This window comes from Nannospalax galili, unplaced genomic scaffold (genome assembly GCF_000622305.1).
Source record: "Nannospalax galili isolate Female #2095 unplaced genomic scaffold, S.galili_v1.0 scaffold189, whole genome shotgun sequence".
Lineage (NCBI taxonomy): Eukaryota > Metazoa > Chordata > Mammalia > Rodentia > Spalacidae > Nannospalax > Nannospalax galili.
In genome coordinates this window covers 1,580,966-1,601,065 of record NW_008360331.1, presented here as the reverse complement: position 1 = coordinate 1,601,065, position 20,100 = coordinate 1,580,966, and the positions used below count along the sequence as shown (strand labels likewise).

The window sequence follows — 20,100 nt, the reverse complement described above, 5'->3', positions numbered from 1 at the left end:
TATGTATGTATAGGTATGTGTGTAGGTGTATGTGTAGGTGTGTGTGTGTGTCTGTGTGCTCACTTATGTACAAAAGTGGAGATCAGAGGTTGATTTCAGGGGCCTTTACCATTGTTCACCTTTTTTTGGAATTCCTGTACATTTTCTTTATTTACAAAAGTACCAACCTATGATAAACTGGAAATAACACGTGCATGCTGAACCCTTATCACATATATAAATAGCTCTTCTCTAGAGAAAGCCTAGTTTAAGTAACACGTGATTCCACATACCTACAGCATGATGTTTCAACACAAGTACACAGTGTATAATGACCAGATCAGGTAAGTGCTATGCCGTTCACTTCAGGCATTTATCATTTCTTTAGGTTAGAACATTCAAAATCCTCTGTATTAGCTTTGCTGAAATATTCAATTACTGTCAACCACAGTTACTACCCTACAGAACTGTCTAGCGTGAGAAGTTATTCCTCCCTCCCCCTAGCTAACTGACCTTCACACCTTTCCCCACCTTCCAGGCTCTAGTGGTCAATTAGCAATAGTCTACTCTTGACTCCTTTGAGATTAAAATTTTAGCTTCTGTACATGAATAAGAACGTGTCCTATTTTTCTGTGTCTAACTTGTTCCACCTAATATAGTGCCACCCTTCTATAAATGACAAGATTTCATCTTTTATGGTAGAAAAATATTCCACTGTGTAAATATGACACGTTTTTGTTATCCATTCATATACCAAGTTACACCTCAGCTGGTTCAGTTCCCATGCTCCTGTAAATAACCCCTCACCTGTGTTCTTGTAAGCAACCCTAATTAAACTCGTTGGGGAGAAAGATGGAAAGAGAACAGGAATCGAAAGCAGAGGGAAGGGGAGAAAAAGGGTAATGGAGAGTGAATATGATCAAAATGCATTATACATATATGTACATGTATGAAAATATCATAATGAAACCCATTATCATGTATAGTCAATATATGTTAACACAAAACATAAAAAGAATAATATTGGTTATAAAATAACACTGGTCTTGGGCTGAGGAAGATAGCTTACCTGGTAAAGTGCTTACTGTTGTAAGTGTGAGGACCTGAGATCAGACCCTAGTACCACATTAAAAAAAGCCAGGCATGGAAGTGCATAGCTGTAATCTCAGTGCCAGGGAGGCAGAAACAGGAGGTTCCTTGGATCCTGTTGACCAGCCAGTCAAGCTGAATTGGTGAGTTCTGGGTTTAGTGAGAGATCTTGTCTCTAAAAAAAGGACAGTGCTTGAGAAAGGCACACCCAATATTGAACACACACACACACACACACACACACACACACGCACACACGCACACACTCGATAGTACTGGCCAAGTGTAACTAAAAGAGTCAAAGTGACAAAGAATTCCTATGAAAACAGCCGTGAGAATTCATGAAAGCAGCATCAGCAGACCCAAGTGAGTAGCTGCAAACCCGTCTAGACCAGTGGGATGGCCAATTACCCACAGACATGCTTTGCTGCTGCTGCTTCTTAGCAACAAAATCCTGACTATAGTAGTAGTGCATCCAGCTGAAAGGACAGTGCCTTCTTCCTCTTGCAGGTTGGTATGTATGTGTGACTCATTCTGGTCACTGTATGTTATTGAAAGTTATTGGATCTTACTTCTGAAAAAATTCCTTAGGAAAAAGAAAGATGAAGAGCTAGGTGTGAATTCTTTACCTTTCTACCCAGTGCCCCTTCCTGCTATGCTGAGTTTAGGCTTCAAAGCTGGATCTCTTGGAAGCGTCTTAGGATAGGAAGCAATCTTGGGCAGGGAGTCAGTAGCTAAATAATGCAACGCAGGCTTCCAGGACTCTTCTGCCTGCCTTAGAATGTTGCCCCCACCCACAGTGCTTCTACGAAAGCAAGGGAAATCCTTCCATGTTTAGATCCCTGCTTATATACAACAGCAAACCTTCAAACAGTGATGCTGCCACTTCCGACAAGATTTAACGAACTCTTTCTAGAACTTTCTTCACAATGCCCTCAAGCCCAGTGACTACAGCGTACTGTGTGTCTGGAAATGCTGAAATATGGGAGAGAGGGAATCTGTCCTCTAATTAATGGAATGATACTTGCAGTTTTCAGCTTATCCATTGCTTTCTTTTCCTTGAAATTTTGCTAGTAGAGTCATGGATTCTGGAACCATCGAGAAGTTAACAGTCTTCAACTAGGAAGCCGAATCATTGTGAGAAAACGCTTTGTGTATCCCTGACACAGAAAGGAGGCTAATAGAAAAGCAACCAAACACTGGTGTTGCAACTCAACTCATCGTGTGAAAGACAAAGCATCCATAAGAATGAGCTGGACTAATAGACAAGGGAATCCATTTAAGAGCCTCTTGTACTGCAACAGGCCTTAAGTAAACACAGAAAGAGTCTGGAAATCACGGTAGCCTCCTGATAAAGACCCTAGAGGAAAATGATGCCAAGCAGAGCCAGGAGGACAGCCAGATGTTTTTGGCTGCACTCCAGGCCAGCGGTCAGGAGCTAGCACTGTGGCTGTACCAGCACTAATGGTCTCATGAACCCATGCTGCTGTTTCAGTTCTCCACTAGTACATTTTAAAATCTCTGCAAACACCTGGTTAAAGAAGCCTTCTGAATGTAGCAAATCAGAAATGCCCAATTCTAGGACCTTACTGGGCATGGAAATCATCGTGACCATAGCTTGTGAAGACTTCTAACAATGTGGTTGTGTTGGGTATGCTCCACTGCTGTTACAGAAATAACCCATGCAGGAAAGTCAGAACCAATAAGACCAAAGCCTAGCACAGCTATACATCTAACCTGTTTGGGTAGGAGAAAGAAAATATTTTCTCTTTTTTTCTACAATTATTTCTCCATATATTTTATTGAGTTTTTATGTATTCCATACATGTTAATCATACTTAGATTTTCTCCCTTATCCGCACCCCCATAACCCCCCACACAAGATTTCATGTATTCTCTCATTTATGCCCTCATCTATCAAGTCAAGTTTGTATCCCCAGATGTCCCGTGGTGTGAGTTCATCCACTGGATGAACTGTTCAGCCTATCTGGTGTCACTCCCTTCAAGAAGACCAACTCTTCCTCACCCAGCAGTGATGAGCTGCCAGTAGTTTCCTCTACTACGGTTGGGGATTCTTGTCCATTTCCCTAGTTCTATGTTGGGCTTTTGTCTGGTTTGAGTTTGCATGGGTCTTGTCATGCTGTCATCATTGCTGTAAGTTCATTTGAGCAAGTTCCCAGAAGCCTGAAAAACGTTGTTTCTTTATGGTCTAATGCATCTCTCAACTTCCTCCAGCAAAACTTCCTCCAGCAACAGAGTGCAATTAACACAGAAAACCACAACTGGCCAAAGTGTAGAGAATAAGAGACTGCGGAGTGCCTGTACCTAGATAATACTCCCATATTAAACCTCATCTACCCAGTGCTCAGGGACCATTGCAGAAGAGGGGGGGTGGAAAGATTGTAAGAGCCAGAGATGGTAGATGATCACAAGGAAAATAATATTTTCATTCAAAGAATTTAGAATATTAGAACAGGGAGGTAACTCTGGAGGCTTTTGATGAATTATCATGACATTAGATATCTTCTGTGGTATAAAACGAAATAGTAGATAGTTCATATAGAGCACTTAAAATTGAACTTATTTGCACTTCACTCTCAAGTAGACAGGCAGTCATGCCCTTTGCCACATGATCTTGCAGTATTAGCCACTACGCTGCCAAGCCACATCGTGAAACCATGGCTAGATCAGACAGTCATCCATCAGCAGACCCACACCAGAAGAATGACCTGCTCTGTAAGCCTCAGGCCGCAAAGGCAGTTTGCAACATGGTACCAAGCAGCAGGTACAGTACCCTATTCATGCCAGCTATCTGTATACATTCTTTAAAGATGAATAATGAGAATGTCAACGTATGTAACCCATTATATGGTACACTGAATTTGCTTTGATTTGCTCTGGTGGCATCTTTAAAGTCTAAAGGTTACGGAATATTCATCTCGTAGAATGAGATCCTCTGAAGATATGTTGACTGACAGGATTATGCTTACTTGAAAGAGTCATCCAAGAACATTTCAATGTGATCATGGCTTTCCATCTGCCTGCAACGAGCAACGATTGTCTTTTTCTTTTTGAGATATCTTTACCCTGTGCCCTCTGTTCTCCATGGTAAAGGAAAATAACCAAAAGCCAAACACAGAGAGAGAGTACCAGAAAGTCTCCATGCACAATGAGGATCACTAAATTATCTTTTTAATATGCCGTAAACAGTTTCTTTTAAATGACAAACAACTTACACTTTTTAAAGACAAAGATTATTACGGTTGAATATAAAAAGATATAATGATAAAAATAGATTATGTTTATTGAAACAAATAATAAATCTTTGTAGAATTTATTTGCTCTGTATCTTTGAAATAATACACCAGTTTCCTGTTTATCTCTCTCCCACTTACTAAGTACATGTAGCCACTCAAAACAGAGTCACAGTAAGAGCATAATGAATACACAATACACAATACGCAGTTTCAAAGTTGTTTACTATTTGGTCAATGACATCTTTTTTGAAGTGTCAATTATAGAGTGAAATATACATTAGCATATATGTAAAATGTCAATTTTGTATTACAACTATATGAAAATATGTTATGGTTTGTAGGAAAATGTAGTTACTGAGATAAGTATTGGTCTCTATCAATAATTTTCTTCACTGTCAAATCATCTTTCCTTAAGTTACTTGGGAGTGTGAATTGAGCCTGGGATGTTCAAATTTAGACTAGTTTTCTACTGCCTATTAAAGAGTAAACAGGCTCTGTTTTTCATGAAAGGTAGAAAAATAACCACAGTATGCTATATTTTCCCCACGACACGGAAAAAGCATACTGAACAAAAAAAAAAAGAAAAGAAAAGGAAAGAAAGGTTTTTCTGACTGTTAATCACCCATAAGGAACGCGTGTTTCATAGTTAATCAGCCTTTGACATAGCACAACCCAGCTATTGTTTTGCATTTATTGAAGTATTCTCTTCTAAATAATTATGTTCATCTTTAAAAAGTAAATTTCTCAAAATTACATTCAATTTCTATCTCCAACCCAACATATTCTTCTCTGGCACAAAGCAAACACATAGTTCAGTGAAACTGGGCTGTGACCAGTCTTGCATACTGTTCTGCCATTTCTAAGGGATACAGCCACAACATAAGTCATTACAAAACAATTCTGGCCTTGTTTACAGAGTAGAGTCTGGTAGAGTTTACTCTTAAGGATACCCCCTTAAGTCCAAGCTTCATAGGGTTAGCAAGAATGTCCTAAATTCATATGACTTTGGAATAGTTTTTAAAACAAGCCTACAAGTTGCTAATTGAAATATAAAACTGCGCTAACACTGTGAGAAATCCTTCTTTCTGGGGCTCATTAAGGCTCTGGAATCATTTATATCTGTGCTATAGACGTTTGAGTTTCTTCCGCATTTTGATGTACCTACCCTTGAAAGCAACAGCACATTAACTGAAAGAAAATCACTACAAAAGCACTTGACACTTTGATCCTGCCAAGCTGGAAAGGCTTGCATGGCCTGGCTTGCATTTTTCTCTGGGTCTATGTGTCTGCTTATGAATGCATGAGTCTTGTTTCATGATGGTTTTCTAATATGCATAAAACTTTGAAAAATAGGTATTTTTCATTTCAGACTGAAACTGAAAACCTTTTGATGAATTTTTAACAACAAATGATCACCTATATTACAGGTCTGAAACCAGTCATAAGATTTCTTGTTCTACAGTTAAAAAGAAAAGTATCTTTTAACTAAACAGAATAGGCTTAAACCTCCCTTTGGAGGTGTGCTGTCTGTGAAATGCCTTCACTGTCACGCCGTCTGCTCCCTGCTACTCCAGGTCAATGTCCCCCGCATACAAGGTGATGAGCAGGATGGCTGTGAACCCAGTTAACATGCCAGCGTTCTGAATCATGAAGAAGGTGAAATCCGTTTTCCTTCCTGTCACCTTTTCTCTCAGCATGTCATTCATCTCTGGAAACTGGAAGATACATAATTAAATGACTGTTGCCATCTTGTGGTGAAACATGAACTGGTCGTTTACGGTTTCTGCAGAGATGACTGTTTATTTCTGAGTTTCAGTGTTTTAGTAAAGATCATAAATAAGAATAGTGAGCACTTTGGGGCATCCACAGAGTAAAGGTAGTGACAAGGTGTTCACCTGAGACACCTTGGGATTTACTTCACTCAAGGCCTCCTCCCCTTCACCTTCTTCCCATCCACTCTCACCATGGTAGAACCTCAAATTTTTGTGGGTTCAATTCTTCAGGTTCCACCTTCGGACACACCCTCAAGATCACTTCCTGTATAAGAGATCCCTTCCTAGTTTATTCTAGAGTTCTCTTTTCCTCTCTCACCATACATACTGCTTTTCCTTTTATGTCATAATACATATAAAATATTTGTAAATAATTAATCTTCTATATGACATTTGTAGTTTTTGTTTCTTTTTGTGATTTTTTTTAGAATTTCATTCCTGAGAATTGCCCCATTTTGCTTATTTCCACCCCGCCCAGTCCCCCTCCAACTCCTTTGATACCCCCAACTCCCTCACAATTTCTTGTCCCCTTCTTAGATTACTGTTTTTACATATACAAACAGACAATTATAAACTACTGAGTCCATTTAGTGGTGTTCCTGTGTACCTCTGTTTATAGCTGCCCACTTGGGATTAGATAACCTCTCAGAGAGCTAATTCCTGGAGAAAACTGACTCTTCCTGGCTCAGCATCTGTTGTTGCCTGTAGCTCTTCATCTTGAGGTGGGACCCTGTGACACTTCCCCCATCCACCGTGGTATGTCAACTGGTTCTGTCATTATGCAGCTCTTGATACACTACCACACTGTGGAGATTTCATGGGTGCAGCTTCCCTGTCATGTCTAGAATTCCTATCTAGCAACACGTGTCTTGTCCTTCTGGCTTTTACAATGCTGAGGTTGACCTTGAACTTCTTATCCTCCTGCCACATGCCACCACAGTAGGTTTATACAGCGCTGGGGATAAACGCAGGGTCTCATTCATGCTAGGTGTAAGACCTTTCGGTTTACCTAAGTTCTAGCCTTGCTCCTCAAAGTAGAAATCCCTATAGGGCAGAGACGGCACCTGCCCTGCTCACTTCCGAGTTCCCTTGTCTTATGGTTTTCAGGTTTGGTATAAAAAAGCTTGCCAGTAATAGATGGCTGAACAAATTTTTCGAAATAACTATAATTCATTTCCTCATTTCTTCAACTGTCCCCTTGTGCTTGCTCTATCCTCACAAAATCATAGTCTTTAATAAATTAGGTGTCACTCTAGCATTATGACACTCATTACGGTGAAACAATTCGAATTCTAAGTGTTTTAGTAAAAATCTGCCCTTTCTCAGCAGTAACATCCACTGAAAAGACTGCATAAGGAGACATATAAACACCAACATCCAGAAACACATTTCAGCATGATTGGCTGCATGTGTTGTGGTGCACTGCATCAAACCATGTTAGAGGTCTCTGGGATTCATAGTGAAGCCAGAGAACTGATGTGGAAGTTCTGACTGGGATAAAACGGCTGAAGGCTGGGAACCCATCTGAAACAAGTGAAAGGAGTGGCCATACAGGGTGCCGTTCCTGTTCTTTCTTTAAAGGGAACAGTGCCAGCAGTTTGTTTTTCTAGCGCAGGAGAAGTGGTCATCTAGAAAAAGAGGGGGAGGCACTGATTCTGTGACGAGATTGTAAGTGCAGTAGAGGCTTTAAGAGATGGAATCCTCACTGATTCAAGGGTATGCACAGAGCAGTAAACAGAACCAGAGAGTTTGGAGCTAATAAAAGAGAGGAAGAGCGTTCAATTATGATATCATATGTGATACCTTAATTCCCAAATGCAGATCAAATATTCTCTGATTTTCATACAAATTCATATACATTTTTACATCCTAAAAAACTGTCCATGACTCACTAAAAACACACAGGCATTTTCTGTCTTACACACGCATAACCACTCACATGCACATATGTACATACACATACATGCACATGCCTATGCACACACATATACTTGTGTGCATATATGTACATACACACAAATATACAAGCATATGCACTCATATGGTCATACGCCTACAGAGACAAAGACAGACGTAAATACATACTAACTCAAATAATGTCAAAATTTAATTTTTACCAAACTTAGTGTACTCATTTTGGCTTGATTTCAAAAGCTTTCACTGTTTATAACTTTGAAGTAATAAGATGCTGTTTGCTCGATCAAGTTATTCTTCCCAAAGTGACATCCTCACAAAAGAGAGGAATAAAAACCTTACAGGAACCTACTATAGTGGAGGTCAGGTTTCAGTCATCACAGGACAAAAGGGGGCCTAGGAAAATAACCCCATTCCAGAAAACAGTTGGCTTCTCCTCTCGCCATAAGATCACAGATAAAATAAACCAAACTTCCTTTTTGTTGTTGTTGGTGGTGGTGCTGCTGGGATTAAAGGCATGGGCCACCACACCTGGACAAATAGGCACACTGGCATTCCTGTCAGTGCAAGCTACTCAGCGGGTGTGATCTGATGGAATAGGAAAGCTTGTAACCGAGATGCTCCTTCTAAATTTTAAACTGAAACAAAATAAAATATTTGAATTTCTTACCATATCTGCCAGAGAAATGTAGAGAAACATGCCTCCAGCAAGTGCAAATATAATATTTGGAGCAAAATTATTGCCCACCAAAATGCCAAAAGCTAGCCCAACGTAGCAGGAACACGCAGAAAGAAAGTTGAATAACAAGGCTTGTCGAGTGCTCATCCCTGCATTGAGCAAGATCACAAAGTCCCCTAGAAGAAGAGAATATCAAGTGAATTGTACTTTCTTCTGTTTGGGAATGAGATCAAAGATAAGCAGCAAAGGCTCATTCATTTCAGTGTATCAGAAGGATTTGCTGAAAGCGAGATTAAACCAGGTCCTCCCCACAACCACAGTCCCTCACCTAACTCATGAGGAAACTCCTCACACAGGATCGCTATGGAAGTACTGAGTCCCTGAAGAAGAGACAGAGTGCAGGATGCCCCAATCGCCAGGCCATCAATGAAATTGTGGAGGGCATCGCAGAGTGTAATCATCCAGGCAATTGTCCCTATTTCTGACAACTTGGGCCCCTTCAAACAGGTACATGAACTTGGCTCTGTTTTTCCATCCTGTAAAATAGCAGAAGAAAATCAATCAACATGATAACCAACATTTCTTGAAAGTTCAAGAAATACAGACAAGAGGAAGATGGGTTATGTGATGGGGAAGAAAAACTGCTTCAAATGAAAGTCTCTTGCAGTGTTTGGAAAATTCTAACAATATGTAACAGAAAAGAAATCTTATGGCAGGGAGAGAGGAAATGAATCACTTGACATACCTTGAACAAGCCACTTACAGACATTTTAAATTAGTGTCCCATTAAATCAATCCTTTGATTTCCTTTGACTTGCATGAATAAATTCTTACAACTGCCTTCTTACAGTGTAGCAGCTATTAACCTACAAATTTGATTTATTCACATATTTTAAAGTTATTCAAGAACTAAATTGAAAGTCATCTCCATATTACAATTTAAATGTGGAATCAATAATTAAAGCACGTTGACATCAAGGAACATTTATTCCAATTTCTCCTCTGCCACTGTGTGACCATCAGCAAATCATCCTCTCAGTTTCTTCCACTGTGAAATGAAGTGGATGTGCAGTGATTCGTTTACTCTGAGGCAACTTACTTAGCTTCCACTCTATGCTGGTGAACATGGTCCACACCACCCCTAGATCTCAGTTATTCTCCTAAAAAATTTCATGAGGCGTGATGGGAAAAGACTTGCCTTTGCACTAACACTTATTTAAATTTTGAAAGAACAATAAAAACAGAAAATCTTATGATGGTCAAAGCATGGTGGAGCACGCCTTTAATCTGAGCACTCAGGAGGCAGGGGCAGGTGGATTTTTATAAGATGGAGGCCACCCTGGTCTACATAGTGAGTTCCAGACCAGCTGGGGCTACAGGGAGATCTTATGATGGATCCCATATGGGAATTTTTATGTTCTATAAAACTGACAAACTGTGGGGCTGGAGAGATGGCTCAGCAGTTAAGAGCACTGACTGCTCTTGCAGAGGACCCGGGTTCATTTCCCAGCACCCACATGGCACCTACGAACCATCCTTACCTCCAGTTCCAGGGGAATCCAAAGCCCTCTTCTGACCTCGAAGGCACTGCACAACACAGGTGCACTCACATACATGCAGGCAATACATTCATACACATAAATAAAATTTAAAAACTTTTTTTAAAATTTCACAAATTGCATAAAATCAAATGATAGTCATCAACTAAAGCACTTCCAGAAGTTGCAGAAGATAATACAAAATAAACTTGCCTATAAACAGGAGAGTGTTTACTGTTAACTGGAGGACATTTTATTCTAATTCTTCTTCCCACTTCTACCTAAGTGTGTACTTAAGAGATTTGTTGGGCAACTAACTGTACATTGTAAAACGCCACCCAGAATGCTATGGGAAAGATGTGAAAGTGGAAGGTAACCCATCTATATCTTCAAGAGGCATGTCTGCTTTAGAGAATAGGATGTAAATTTATAGCTGAACTTTTCAAAGCTGTATAATATGCACCAAATAGAATGGAGCTCTTTCAGAGCACTTGTTTAAGAGATCTAACACATATTCCAATATTGCTTCTTTGCTCAGAACCTCTGAGGACCAACACTTTCAGAACTGACTTTAGATCTTAGAATATATCTTTTCACCATCCCCCTGATGGAAATCTGCATTGGATGGATTATTTAGACATACAGTCAAAAGTCATTTGGAGCACCACAAATTATGAAATTACTATTGGAGGCATGGTTAGTAGTTGTCACTCTTGTCATCATCATGGTTGACGTAGTTCTAGTGAAACTAGTAACAGCCAAGGAAAATGGCATTTATTAGGCCTTGAGCCCTGCTTTAGGTGCTTCTGACACATAAGTCACTTCAAAGAGTTAAGAAAAACTATTATCATTATTTCAGAGTTGAAGAAATTAAATCACAGAAAGGATAGTAAACATGCATAGTGGTAAAAATGAAGTCAGTGAACGCCTTTGGTGACCAGTTAGTACTGCACTCCAATGAGGTTAGAGGGGTTCTAGTTTGTAACAGAACTGAAAAGCAATACCCACAAAGACCTCTTCCCCATCCCAGAACCTCTTCCAAGCACTGGATGTAAGCCGGGAGAAGACTTTAATCTCCTTTATTTTCAAAAGTGAATCCCATCTGAACAGAGAGAATTCTACCTTCTCTTTAAACACGGTCTTTTTATATTATAGCTGTATCCTAACTGCACAATATAATAAATGATTAAGACCTTGGTGGAAATGCCATAAAATGAGAAGCAACTGACTGCTGAAGGGGCACAAAGGTGGGCATGAAGAAAGCCACAGAGAACGTGACCCAGGCTTAGCAGTGCCTACCACCCAATTCCACTTAGTAGGACTGTTTTAAATTATAACTATTGTTTCACTTTCCAACTTTCTTACATATTCACATATTCATGGTTTCCTTGTTTACTTTTGGCGATTTAGGGAAAATCCACAACCCAATTCTTGACTACCTGATAGCGTATGTGTCATATACAAAGTCTGTTACAAACACCCTCAATTCTGCAAAGGAAATTAAATAATACTTCAGGCATGGTCCTTTTACCTCCAAGCAGACTGCATTGGCTTTATTATTAGCCTTTAGCTCTATGAGCTTAGGTCTCAAATTACATGGTTAAGAAAGTTAAGAGTTATACATTTTTAAGAGCTTTGTGACAAAGTGAAGTAAGCAGACAGGCAGACATTTGCTCTTTTATAATTCAGAGGGGCAAATCACTAGGGAGGGGACACCAAAGCTTCACTAAATAAGTTAGTGGTTTTCCTTTCTTCCCGTCTCTTTTTCAGTTATTGTTTGCTGGTACTGTTGCTAAGTTTGCTTACTTCCTTGCTTGACTTTACTCTTAATGATGATATTTCTATCCTCGGCCACAAGAAGGCTGAAGCCTAGAAAAAAAAGTCTATGAGTGAGTTCTGGGGTGGTTCTGACCAGAATGACTCTATGAACTTCAGCAACACTCTTAACGCCTCTCCTTTTACTAACTAATGCAAATAAAACTGAAGTGTAGAGTGATCAGTGTGGGGAGGAAGAGTACCACACACCCAAGTCATAAAAGCAGACAGGAGATTAGGCAGACGCCTAAGAAGAGGAGACAGAAAGTAAGAGAAAAGTGTTCTAAAACTTAAAAATCGACCGAGCAAGTGGATCACTGAGGAACACGGTCAGCAGGATGGGGGATGTTAGGAAAGAGGGAGGGGAGAGGCGGGTAAGGGGAGGAGGAAGAATGGGACAGAAGAAGAACCTGGGTGTACAGGTGAAGACAGGGAAGGTGGGGAAGAGGGAGGACAGGAGCACGAAGAACGCAGGTAAGAAGAAGAACAAGAGGAAGAGAAAGAGGAAGAAGGGGAAGGGGGGTAAAAGGGAAACGGAGAACACGGGGAAGAGTAAGAAAAGACCCATGAAGGAGCGAGGAGGCGAGCAGAAAGGAATCTCTTGGCTCTGCTTCAGTGGAATACCGTTCACACAAATGTGGTTCACCCCTGCCATGAATCACTCAGACGAGTAGCATAGATGAGAAATACTTCATGTAAAAATGTCCAAAACATTAATAATGTTAATATAAAAACAATAACAACAAAACAGCATGCCTAGTGGCTGCTGTTTTTGTAAAAATAATATAAATTCATGATGGTCTAAGGGAAAATATATTTGGAAAATATGTGCGAAAATTTTTATCATGGCTCTTCCTGAGAAAGAATAACGTAGATGACATTTGGAGGGCTCTCTTATATTTTATGGGATTTCTGGGTATTTTTACACTCATTATATGTTTTAATATTCAGATAAATAAAACAGTAGGGCCATGGTTGGGTGTAGATTTGGGTGAGAAATAACAAAAAGGAAAAGTAGATCTGTGAGGACTTGAAAGTTGTCACTAACAAGATGAAGTGGTGAGAGGCTCCTGGCCAGGTTTGTTTTGCGTGAGGAGAGGCTGCCCTGTCCCTCCAGAGAATCCTTTCTGCTTCATCACTCCACACAGCAGCACAGGCAACCAGACCTCACTGTGTGCAGAGAGAGGCAACATGAGCCAGGACTCACAGCATGCTTTTATGGCATACCTGTGCTCTGTGCTTTATTGGTAAAGGGCAAAAGCAAACAACTATCTCAGAGAAAGGCTAAATTCTGTTTTCCCATGCTTCAAAATAATTTGCAGAGGGCGCTCTGGTAGAAAGCAGCAGCCTACTGAAAAGCAAAGTAAAAGAAAACCAGAAATCAAGAAATAAAGCTGTATGAAAACAGACACACAAACAACCCAGACCCTTAGATGAGGAGCTGCAGGCTTTCTGTGGCTGCTGAGAGGGCAACTGTCAGCCCCAAACACATGTACATGAGCAAGATCACAGGGGTCAGTAGGCTTTGTGTGTGTGTGTGTGTGTGTGTGTGTGTGTGTGTGTGGAGTAATTATAGAAAAATGTCATAAATTTAAGAGTGAATAAAGGGGGGCACAGGAGGAGCTGGCAGGGGACAGGGAGGAGTGAAAATGACGTAAATACAGTACAGGTGTGAAATTCTCAAAAATATAAATAGAAAAAAAACATTAAAAATGTACCCTTAAAATAGGAATTAATGCGCCATAAATGAAAATAATAAAAATCAGTTTTAAATGACTTCAGCTTTAAAGAGACATGTGATTTAAGTAACACAGTGTAAGATTACAGCCAGTTCACTGTAGAGGCCATAAGCCTTGCCCTCGAGGAACCTGAGCTTGAGTCAGTTCTCTGCCCTTGGGAAAGAACTTTCATTTCTGAGCTGCAGATTCCTTGCCTGTAGGATGGAAAAATATTACCTCTAACTTCACAGGATTATTGTGATAATTAAATGAGATACTGTTTATAAACCTGGAAGTGCTCCACAAAAAAAAGCCTTTGTTACATCACACAAAACGCAGGTAAGACTGCCAGTACAAGGAAGCAAAACTAAGTTTTGAAGACAAAAGATTTATTATGCATGATTCCCTGAAGATTCAGGAGCCTACGTGCCAAGTTTACCAGAGAAAAAAGGAAAAAAAAAAAAAAACTACAGAAAAATGCGTGGGTGCAGAGATATGTCAAAAAGAGAAGAGGAAAAGGCTATTAAGGCTGTAAGAGCTCGGACCCAATTATGATCTTGAAGAAACTACTGGAAAAGCTAAAGGTATATGATGAGATTAATCAGCCACTCACTAATTAAAACTCACTGTGAAAAGTGTGGCATCTTCTCACCGAACCAGCAGGGGCAAAGATATTCTAAGAAGAGATTCCTTTCCCTTCACTTTGGCAATCAGACTTTCACAAAGGTCTCTAAGAAACGGATCTCGTGCTGGGAGAAGAAAAAGGCCAAGGTCCTGGGGGCAGCAGAAGAGGAAAGCATCTGCTAGAAAGAGATCTCGCCTGATTGTAAAAACGTATCAGACCATCTTGAAAGGGGACTAGCGCCAAGACAATACCGGGTGATGTGCAGGGGTCACACCTCAGCAGAGCTGCTTGGCCAGGCACTCTTCTCACCCTCTACTTAAGTTCAAATCTTGGGGGAGGCATCGGATCTCTTTATTTGTTCCTTTTCCTAATGTGACCACATTAAATTAATCTCCTTCCCCCACTCTGCACTGTCACTTCTTTGTGTAACTGACCTACAGGGCTGGTAGCCAAGCCCAGCTTTTGAGGACTGCAGGGGCCCAGGCTCTGACCCCACCAACTCCAGTAACAATTTGAGCTCCTAAGTTAGTATAAATCAGGTAATTGACAGGATCAGGGAGGAAACGTGCAAAACAACAGTATCTTACACATACACAACCCTTCACGGTTTACAAAGCAATTCTACCATTAATTTCTACATCTTTCCTTGACCATTCCACATCCTAAAGATTGAAACATGGCAGATGGGAATTTCAAAGAAGCAGAAAATGACAACTGAAGAATATAAGCAACTTGATCAAAAAATCACACAGAATATTGGACTTAGACTACTGAATAATTCATTGAGTATTTATTTTACAGCAGGCAGGAACTGTGCTAAGAAGTGAGGACAGAAATATAAATAAGAGTCTCCATTGTGCTGGAATTCACACACTACAGGCACATGATAAATAGTTCCCATTTCCTCTCCCCAAATAAGTACCCTCTCTCCCTCCCTCCCTCCTTTCTTCCCTCCCTCCATCCCTCTCCCCCCTCAAGACCTAAATGTGCCACTTGAAATGGTGGTTTTTGGTTCCCCTCTGGGGAATCCCCACAAGAGGTCAGGAGGAAGAAGGAGATCTCAGAACTTTATCCCCTTGTCTCACTCCTTCGTGGACTCACCCCAGCTCTGGCTGTCTGTGCCCTTCAAAGGAAGACCACAACTCCTCTGAAGACGACTCTCCTTTCCAGTTCTAGTGGCCTTCTTCAGGCTTTCCTGATTTCAGTGTGCCATCATTTCCTTTTGAGGGAATCATTGGCACAGAAGTGACCATAGAAATCAAATCCCCAAAATGGGGATGTTCTTTGAGATTTTCAAATTTCCCAAGTGGAAAGGAAATGGATCATGAATAGATAAGGTACAACTGCACTTCCAAGGGCTCAGTGACAAACTGTCACTGCAAAGACCAGGCTGTGGCATAGACTTTCCTCTTTCTTGGACCTCATGACTTAGCAGATGAGTGAAGTTTATGGCATTCAGAGATGCTATGGGAGATCTTCTAGCAAATACTGACCAGGTAATCACTATGCAGACCCCTGGGATTTTAGAGTAAAGCCATGTACCCTTTAGCATTGTGTCCCCCCACAAAAAAAAAAGTATTTAATCCATGGGTACTTATAGAAACTGATCTCAGGGGCATGGTGGCACACACACTGGGAGGCAGAGAGAGGCAGGTGGATCTCTATGAGTTCAAGCCCAGCCCGATCTACATAGCGAGTTCCAGGTCAACTGAAGCTGCAGGGAGACCCTGTCTTGAAAAGACCAATATAAAATAAAAAAAGAAACTGATCTCCAGCCATGGAAAACCCAGTGATTTTAGGGTCATGTACAGCTGCATATTACCTGCCCAGCAAAGCACAGAATGATGCTCACAGCAGCATTCCATTACTAATTGTGCCTCTAAGACTATGTCCACGCTGGTCTTGAAGACACAGGTGAATGGCAATCGCTGGTGATTCAGTCTCCTGGATCTAATCCTAAGGTTCCATCTCTTTCCCCTCAAAGAACGAAAAGGCTCCCAACAGTCAACTCATTGCAGAAGATCTGTAAGTGTGTCGGCACCAGCCAACCGTGCAAATTTATTCACACAGAGCCTAAGTCACGGTGAGTAAAGGGAAAGAAATCCTTCAGGTGAACAGAACTTTGAGCAAAAGATCGATGTTTTACTTCTTGCACAAGAAATGATCTGCATTAACTCAGAATGGGCCAGAGACTTTCAAAAGAAATTTGAAAAAATGATAGCAAATATATCTGCTAAGAAATGTTAAGGGAGGGCTTCTTAATAAACACAGGGGATGAAATTAATTCTTTTTCACTAAATCCCATAAGAGGAGATCACAGAAAATATCCTCAGCAACAAAGTGAACAAAGAAATCTTATTATAAATGCTACTCTGTATCTGTGTTTTTGTGTGCATGCATGTAGGTACAACATGTGCATGCAATGCTTTGAAGAGACCAGAAGATACTCTAGAACTAGAGTTACAAATTATTGTTAGCCTCTATGTAGGTGCTGAGAACTGAACCCAGTTCCTCTGCAAGAGCAGCCAGTGCTCTCAATGGCTGAGCCATCTCTCCAGTCTCCCACTCTGTATCTTTCAATAGTTATCCTGATATTTGCTTAATGGGTCTACATACAAAATGTCAGAATAGTGTGGAAGGCAGCTGTTCATGGCTTCAGCATTCTCTCCCTCTGCAGAGGATATCTGCCTTTTCAGTGACAGAGAAAAGCCCAACCTATTGATAGATGAGATGATTCTGAGCACCACCACTACCTCCACTGCCCCCCACCCACCCAAAAGATATTATTGCCCAAGGACAAGATGGCCCAGTTGGCTATGTAAGGCAGGAGGATAATGACACTGGACCCCTCTCAATGTCAGGAGATGCTTACTTGACTCACAAAGACAGACCTATCTGATATATGCCTTCCTTGCCCTCAGTGCTTATGTAAGTAGCATCTTTCATGGGTTTACAGTATGCCAAGGTCTTCTGTAAAAACTACCTCTATACCACCTTCCTTCAAAAGAAGTGGCACGGTGAGCTCACTGCATAAAATGTGTACATCATACCACTTGCTCCCTCAGAGAAGCAGGCAAATAGAAATACAGACACCCTGGTGAAGGCTCAGCCACAGTGCAAGCCTGGGGAAAAGTGAGATTAGTGGACATACGCCTCACCAGCAGCCACATACATTGCACTCCATCTGCAACAGAGAATGCACAGCTAACTCCAGGAACATCTCTAGGTATGCCAGAGCCCAGTTGCTTAGACTATGGGTCACAACCCTCTGTGGGGATCACATAACTGAATGTGGGGGTCACCCAAAAATTAGCAAGAGTAAAAGATTTCTGAATGACCAAAAATTAACATAAAATCAAGTGTGTAATAAATTTGGTATGCTTGCAGTGTTTGCCTGTGTGGTATCATGCAATTTCACTGCAGCCTTGGCTCTGGAGAGATGTGCACTTTGCATCATTCATGCTGACACACCATGAGACACCCATGAGCACTGCCTGAAACACCTCAGCTTAGATTCAACACCACTGACTATTTTGAATTGCCGTTATTATACTCTATACACAAAATGTTCCACTCACAGAAGCACAACAGTTAAATTATGGGACACAACAACTAATATTTTCCTACATCATTCAAATGTTGTATTTAAATGTTTGATTTTTAAAATTGCTATTTGAATTGCTGACTTCATTTTTCATTAAAAAAATCACTCATGGAATTTTGGGTTTGGTTTAGGATAGAATTTCCAACAATTTCTGAAATATCCCTAAACACATTCCTGCCCTTTTGTACCAAGTGTTTATGTGAAATACTGTTCTCAGCACTGACTGTCATAAAAATCAAAATATCAATCATCTCTAAAAGATGTTAAAGATGCTCCATGTCCCGAAGTAGCAAATATTCAGCCAAGATTTAATTCTTGATGTAAAAATAAGTAAGCATATCTAGCTCCATCATACGCGAACTTGCTTTTGTCTTTAATAAATGGTAAAATGCCATGTATTCCATGATGTTTTAAAATAAATTTCTTTATGATTTGTTAACAGTAAATGTAAATTCCTATATCCCAGAGAGTCATAAAAATTTCTTATGACTTGTGTGAAAAGGAGCTGCTCTGATATACAGGATGCACATCTTCAACTCTGGGTATACATGAGGGAGTCAGTCTTATATTTACAATTTGAACAATTCTTATTTCCCATCCCCAAGACCTTGAACTTGGTGAGTGTAAAAAGCAAAACGCCCAAGATAGTCATGCTTCTACCAAGAAACATGGTCATTTTCTTTCTGGTCTTTGGAAGAAGAGTCTAATCCCTGGTAATCGTGATTCTTAATGCTCCAAGAGAGCAGGGGATGGGGAAGTCAACATAGTTGACACAGGGTGGGGGGAACCACACACACACACACACACACACACACACACGACACGACACAACGCAACACTGATGTTCTGCAGCAGACCTACAATACTGATCACCCTTAGAATGCGGGCGATTTGGAGAGACTGCTCTTACTACTCCTTTCCCAAAAGTCTGTATCAAGAGAAAACAGTTCAATAAAAACAAACCACCAGGGACTCAGTTTTGAAGGAATGAAGGTTTGAGATGTCCAAACTGGAAAAGGCCAAGTGAGGTGATGCCAGACACTGAGGCAAACAGGATGCACACTGGAAGGAGGAATTAAGAGTTACCTTCCTACACTCACACCCAGTTAGAAAAGTGGAGAGAGTTAGAATTAATGTTCCTCAGCTGCATCTTAGCTCCCTCTCCCCCTTCCCACAGCATCTTCTAAGAAGAATACTGGTGATAGCCAATGGAGCATTTCAAGGCTACACAGTGTTCTTCACATGATATGATGTAGGGATGCTTTGGTAGTTAAAGAGGTTCTATCCATCCTCTGTGTTGAGGACATGCATTTTTCAAGCACATGAAAGACAAGAGTAGAGGCCTGTGGGGGAAAGAGGGTAGAAAAAAGGATAGAAAATTAGAGGTTTTCCTCTGCTTCCCTGGGCCTGCAGGACCCCAGCAGGCCTCTCTTCTACTCACAGGCCTCTCTCTGGGGTAAGTCCATTGCGTCCTCCATGCCTTGACTCCCCCAGCCCCATTCACCCTCCCATCTCCCCAACTGTTCTCTCCTCCGAGTTTGGGCCCTGCCCCATTCCTTGTCTTGGGGCCCCAGACACCTGGGGAACCAATACTGCTCCCTAAGGAGTACAATGAGAAACCTATAGAGAGAATGCAGGACATGGACAAAGAAATCAAAGAATTTGAAGAAGATAGGGATAAACTTCTGAATGAATTCAGAAAAGAGTTAGAAATATTGAAGAATGCTCAGGCCAAAATGAAGAAGGAAGTGAAACACTCAATAAACCAATTAGAAACAACATGAGAAAGCATCTTCAATAGGATGAATGAAATGGAAAACAGAATAACAAGACAGGAAATTAAGTGGATGAATTAGACCACTCAAGCAAAAATTATGAAAAATTTAAGAAAACACAACAATGAAATATGCAGGAATTGTGTGACACCATAAAAAGACCAAACTTATGAATCATAGGCATACGGGAAGGAGAAAAATACCAAGATAATGGCATGGACCAGATCTTCAATGGAATCATGGAAGAAAATTTCCCAAAATTAAAGAAAGACATGCCCATGCAAATACAAGAAACATATAGAACACCAAACAGACAGGACCAGAAAAGAAACTCT

The 20,100-nt window shown here is 40.7% G+C and overlaps 1 protein-coding gene across 1 annotated transcript in view; it reads right to left on the bottom strand.

Annotated features, from left to right (window-relative positions):
- Positions 1-4,349: 4,349 nt before the first annotated feature.
- Positions 4,350-20,100, bottom strand: part of Slc39a8 (solute carrier family 39 member 8) — an 85,378-nt gene continuing 69,627 nt past the window's right edge. The window contains exons 6-8 of the mRNA XM_017796397.2: positions 9,019-9,226; positions 8,682-8,866; positions 4,350-6,040 (exon numbers count right to left, since the gene is read on the bottom strand). Coding sequence (XP_017651886.1) covers positions 5,891-6,040; positions 8,682-8,866; positions 9,019-9,226 — 543 coding nt within the window. The 3' untranslated portion in view covers positions 4,350-5,890. The remainder of the gene's footprint in view (positions 6,041-8,681; positions 8,867-9,018; positions 9,227-20,100) is intronic.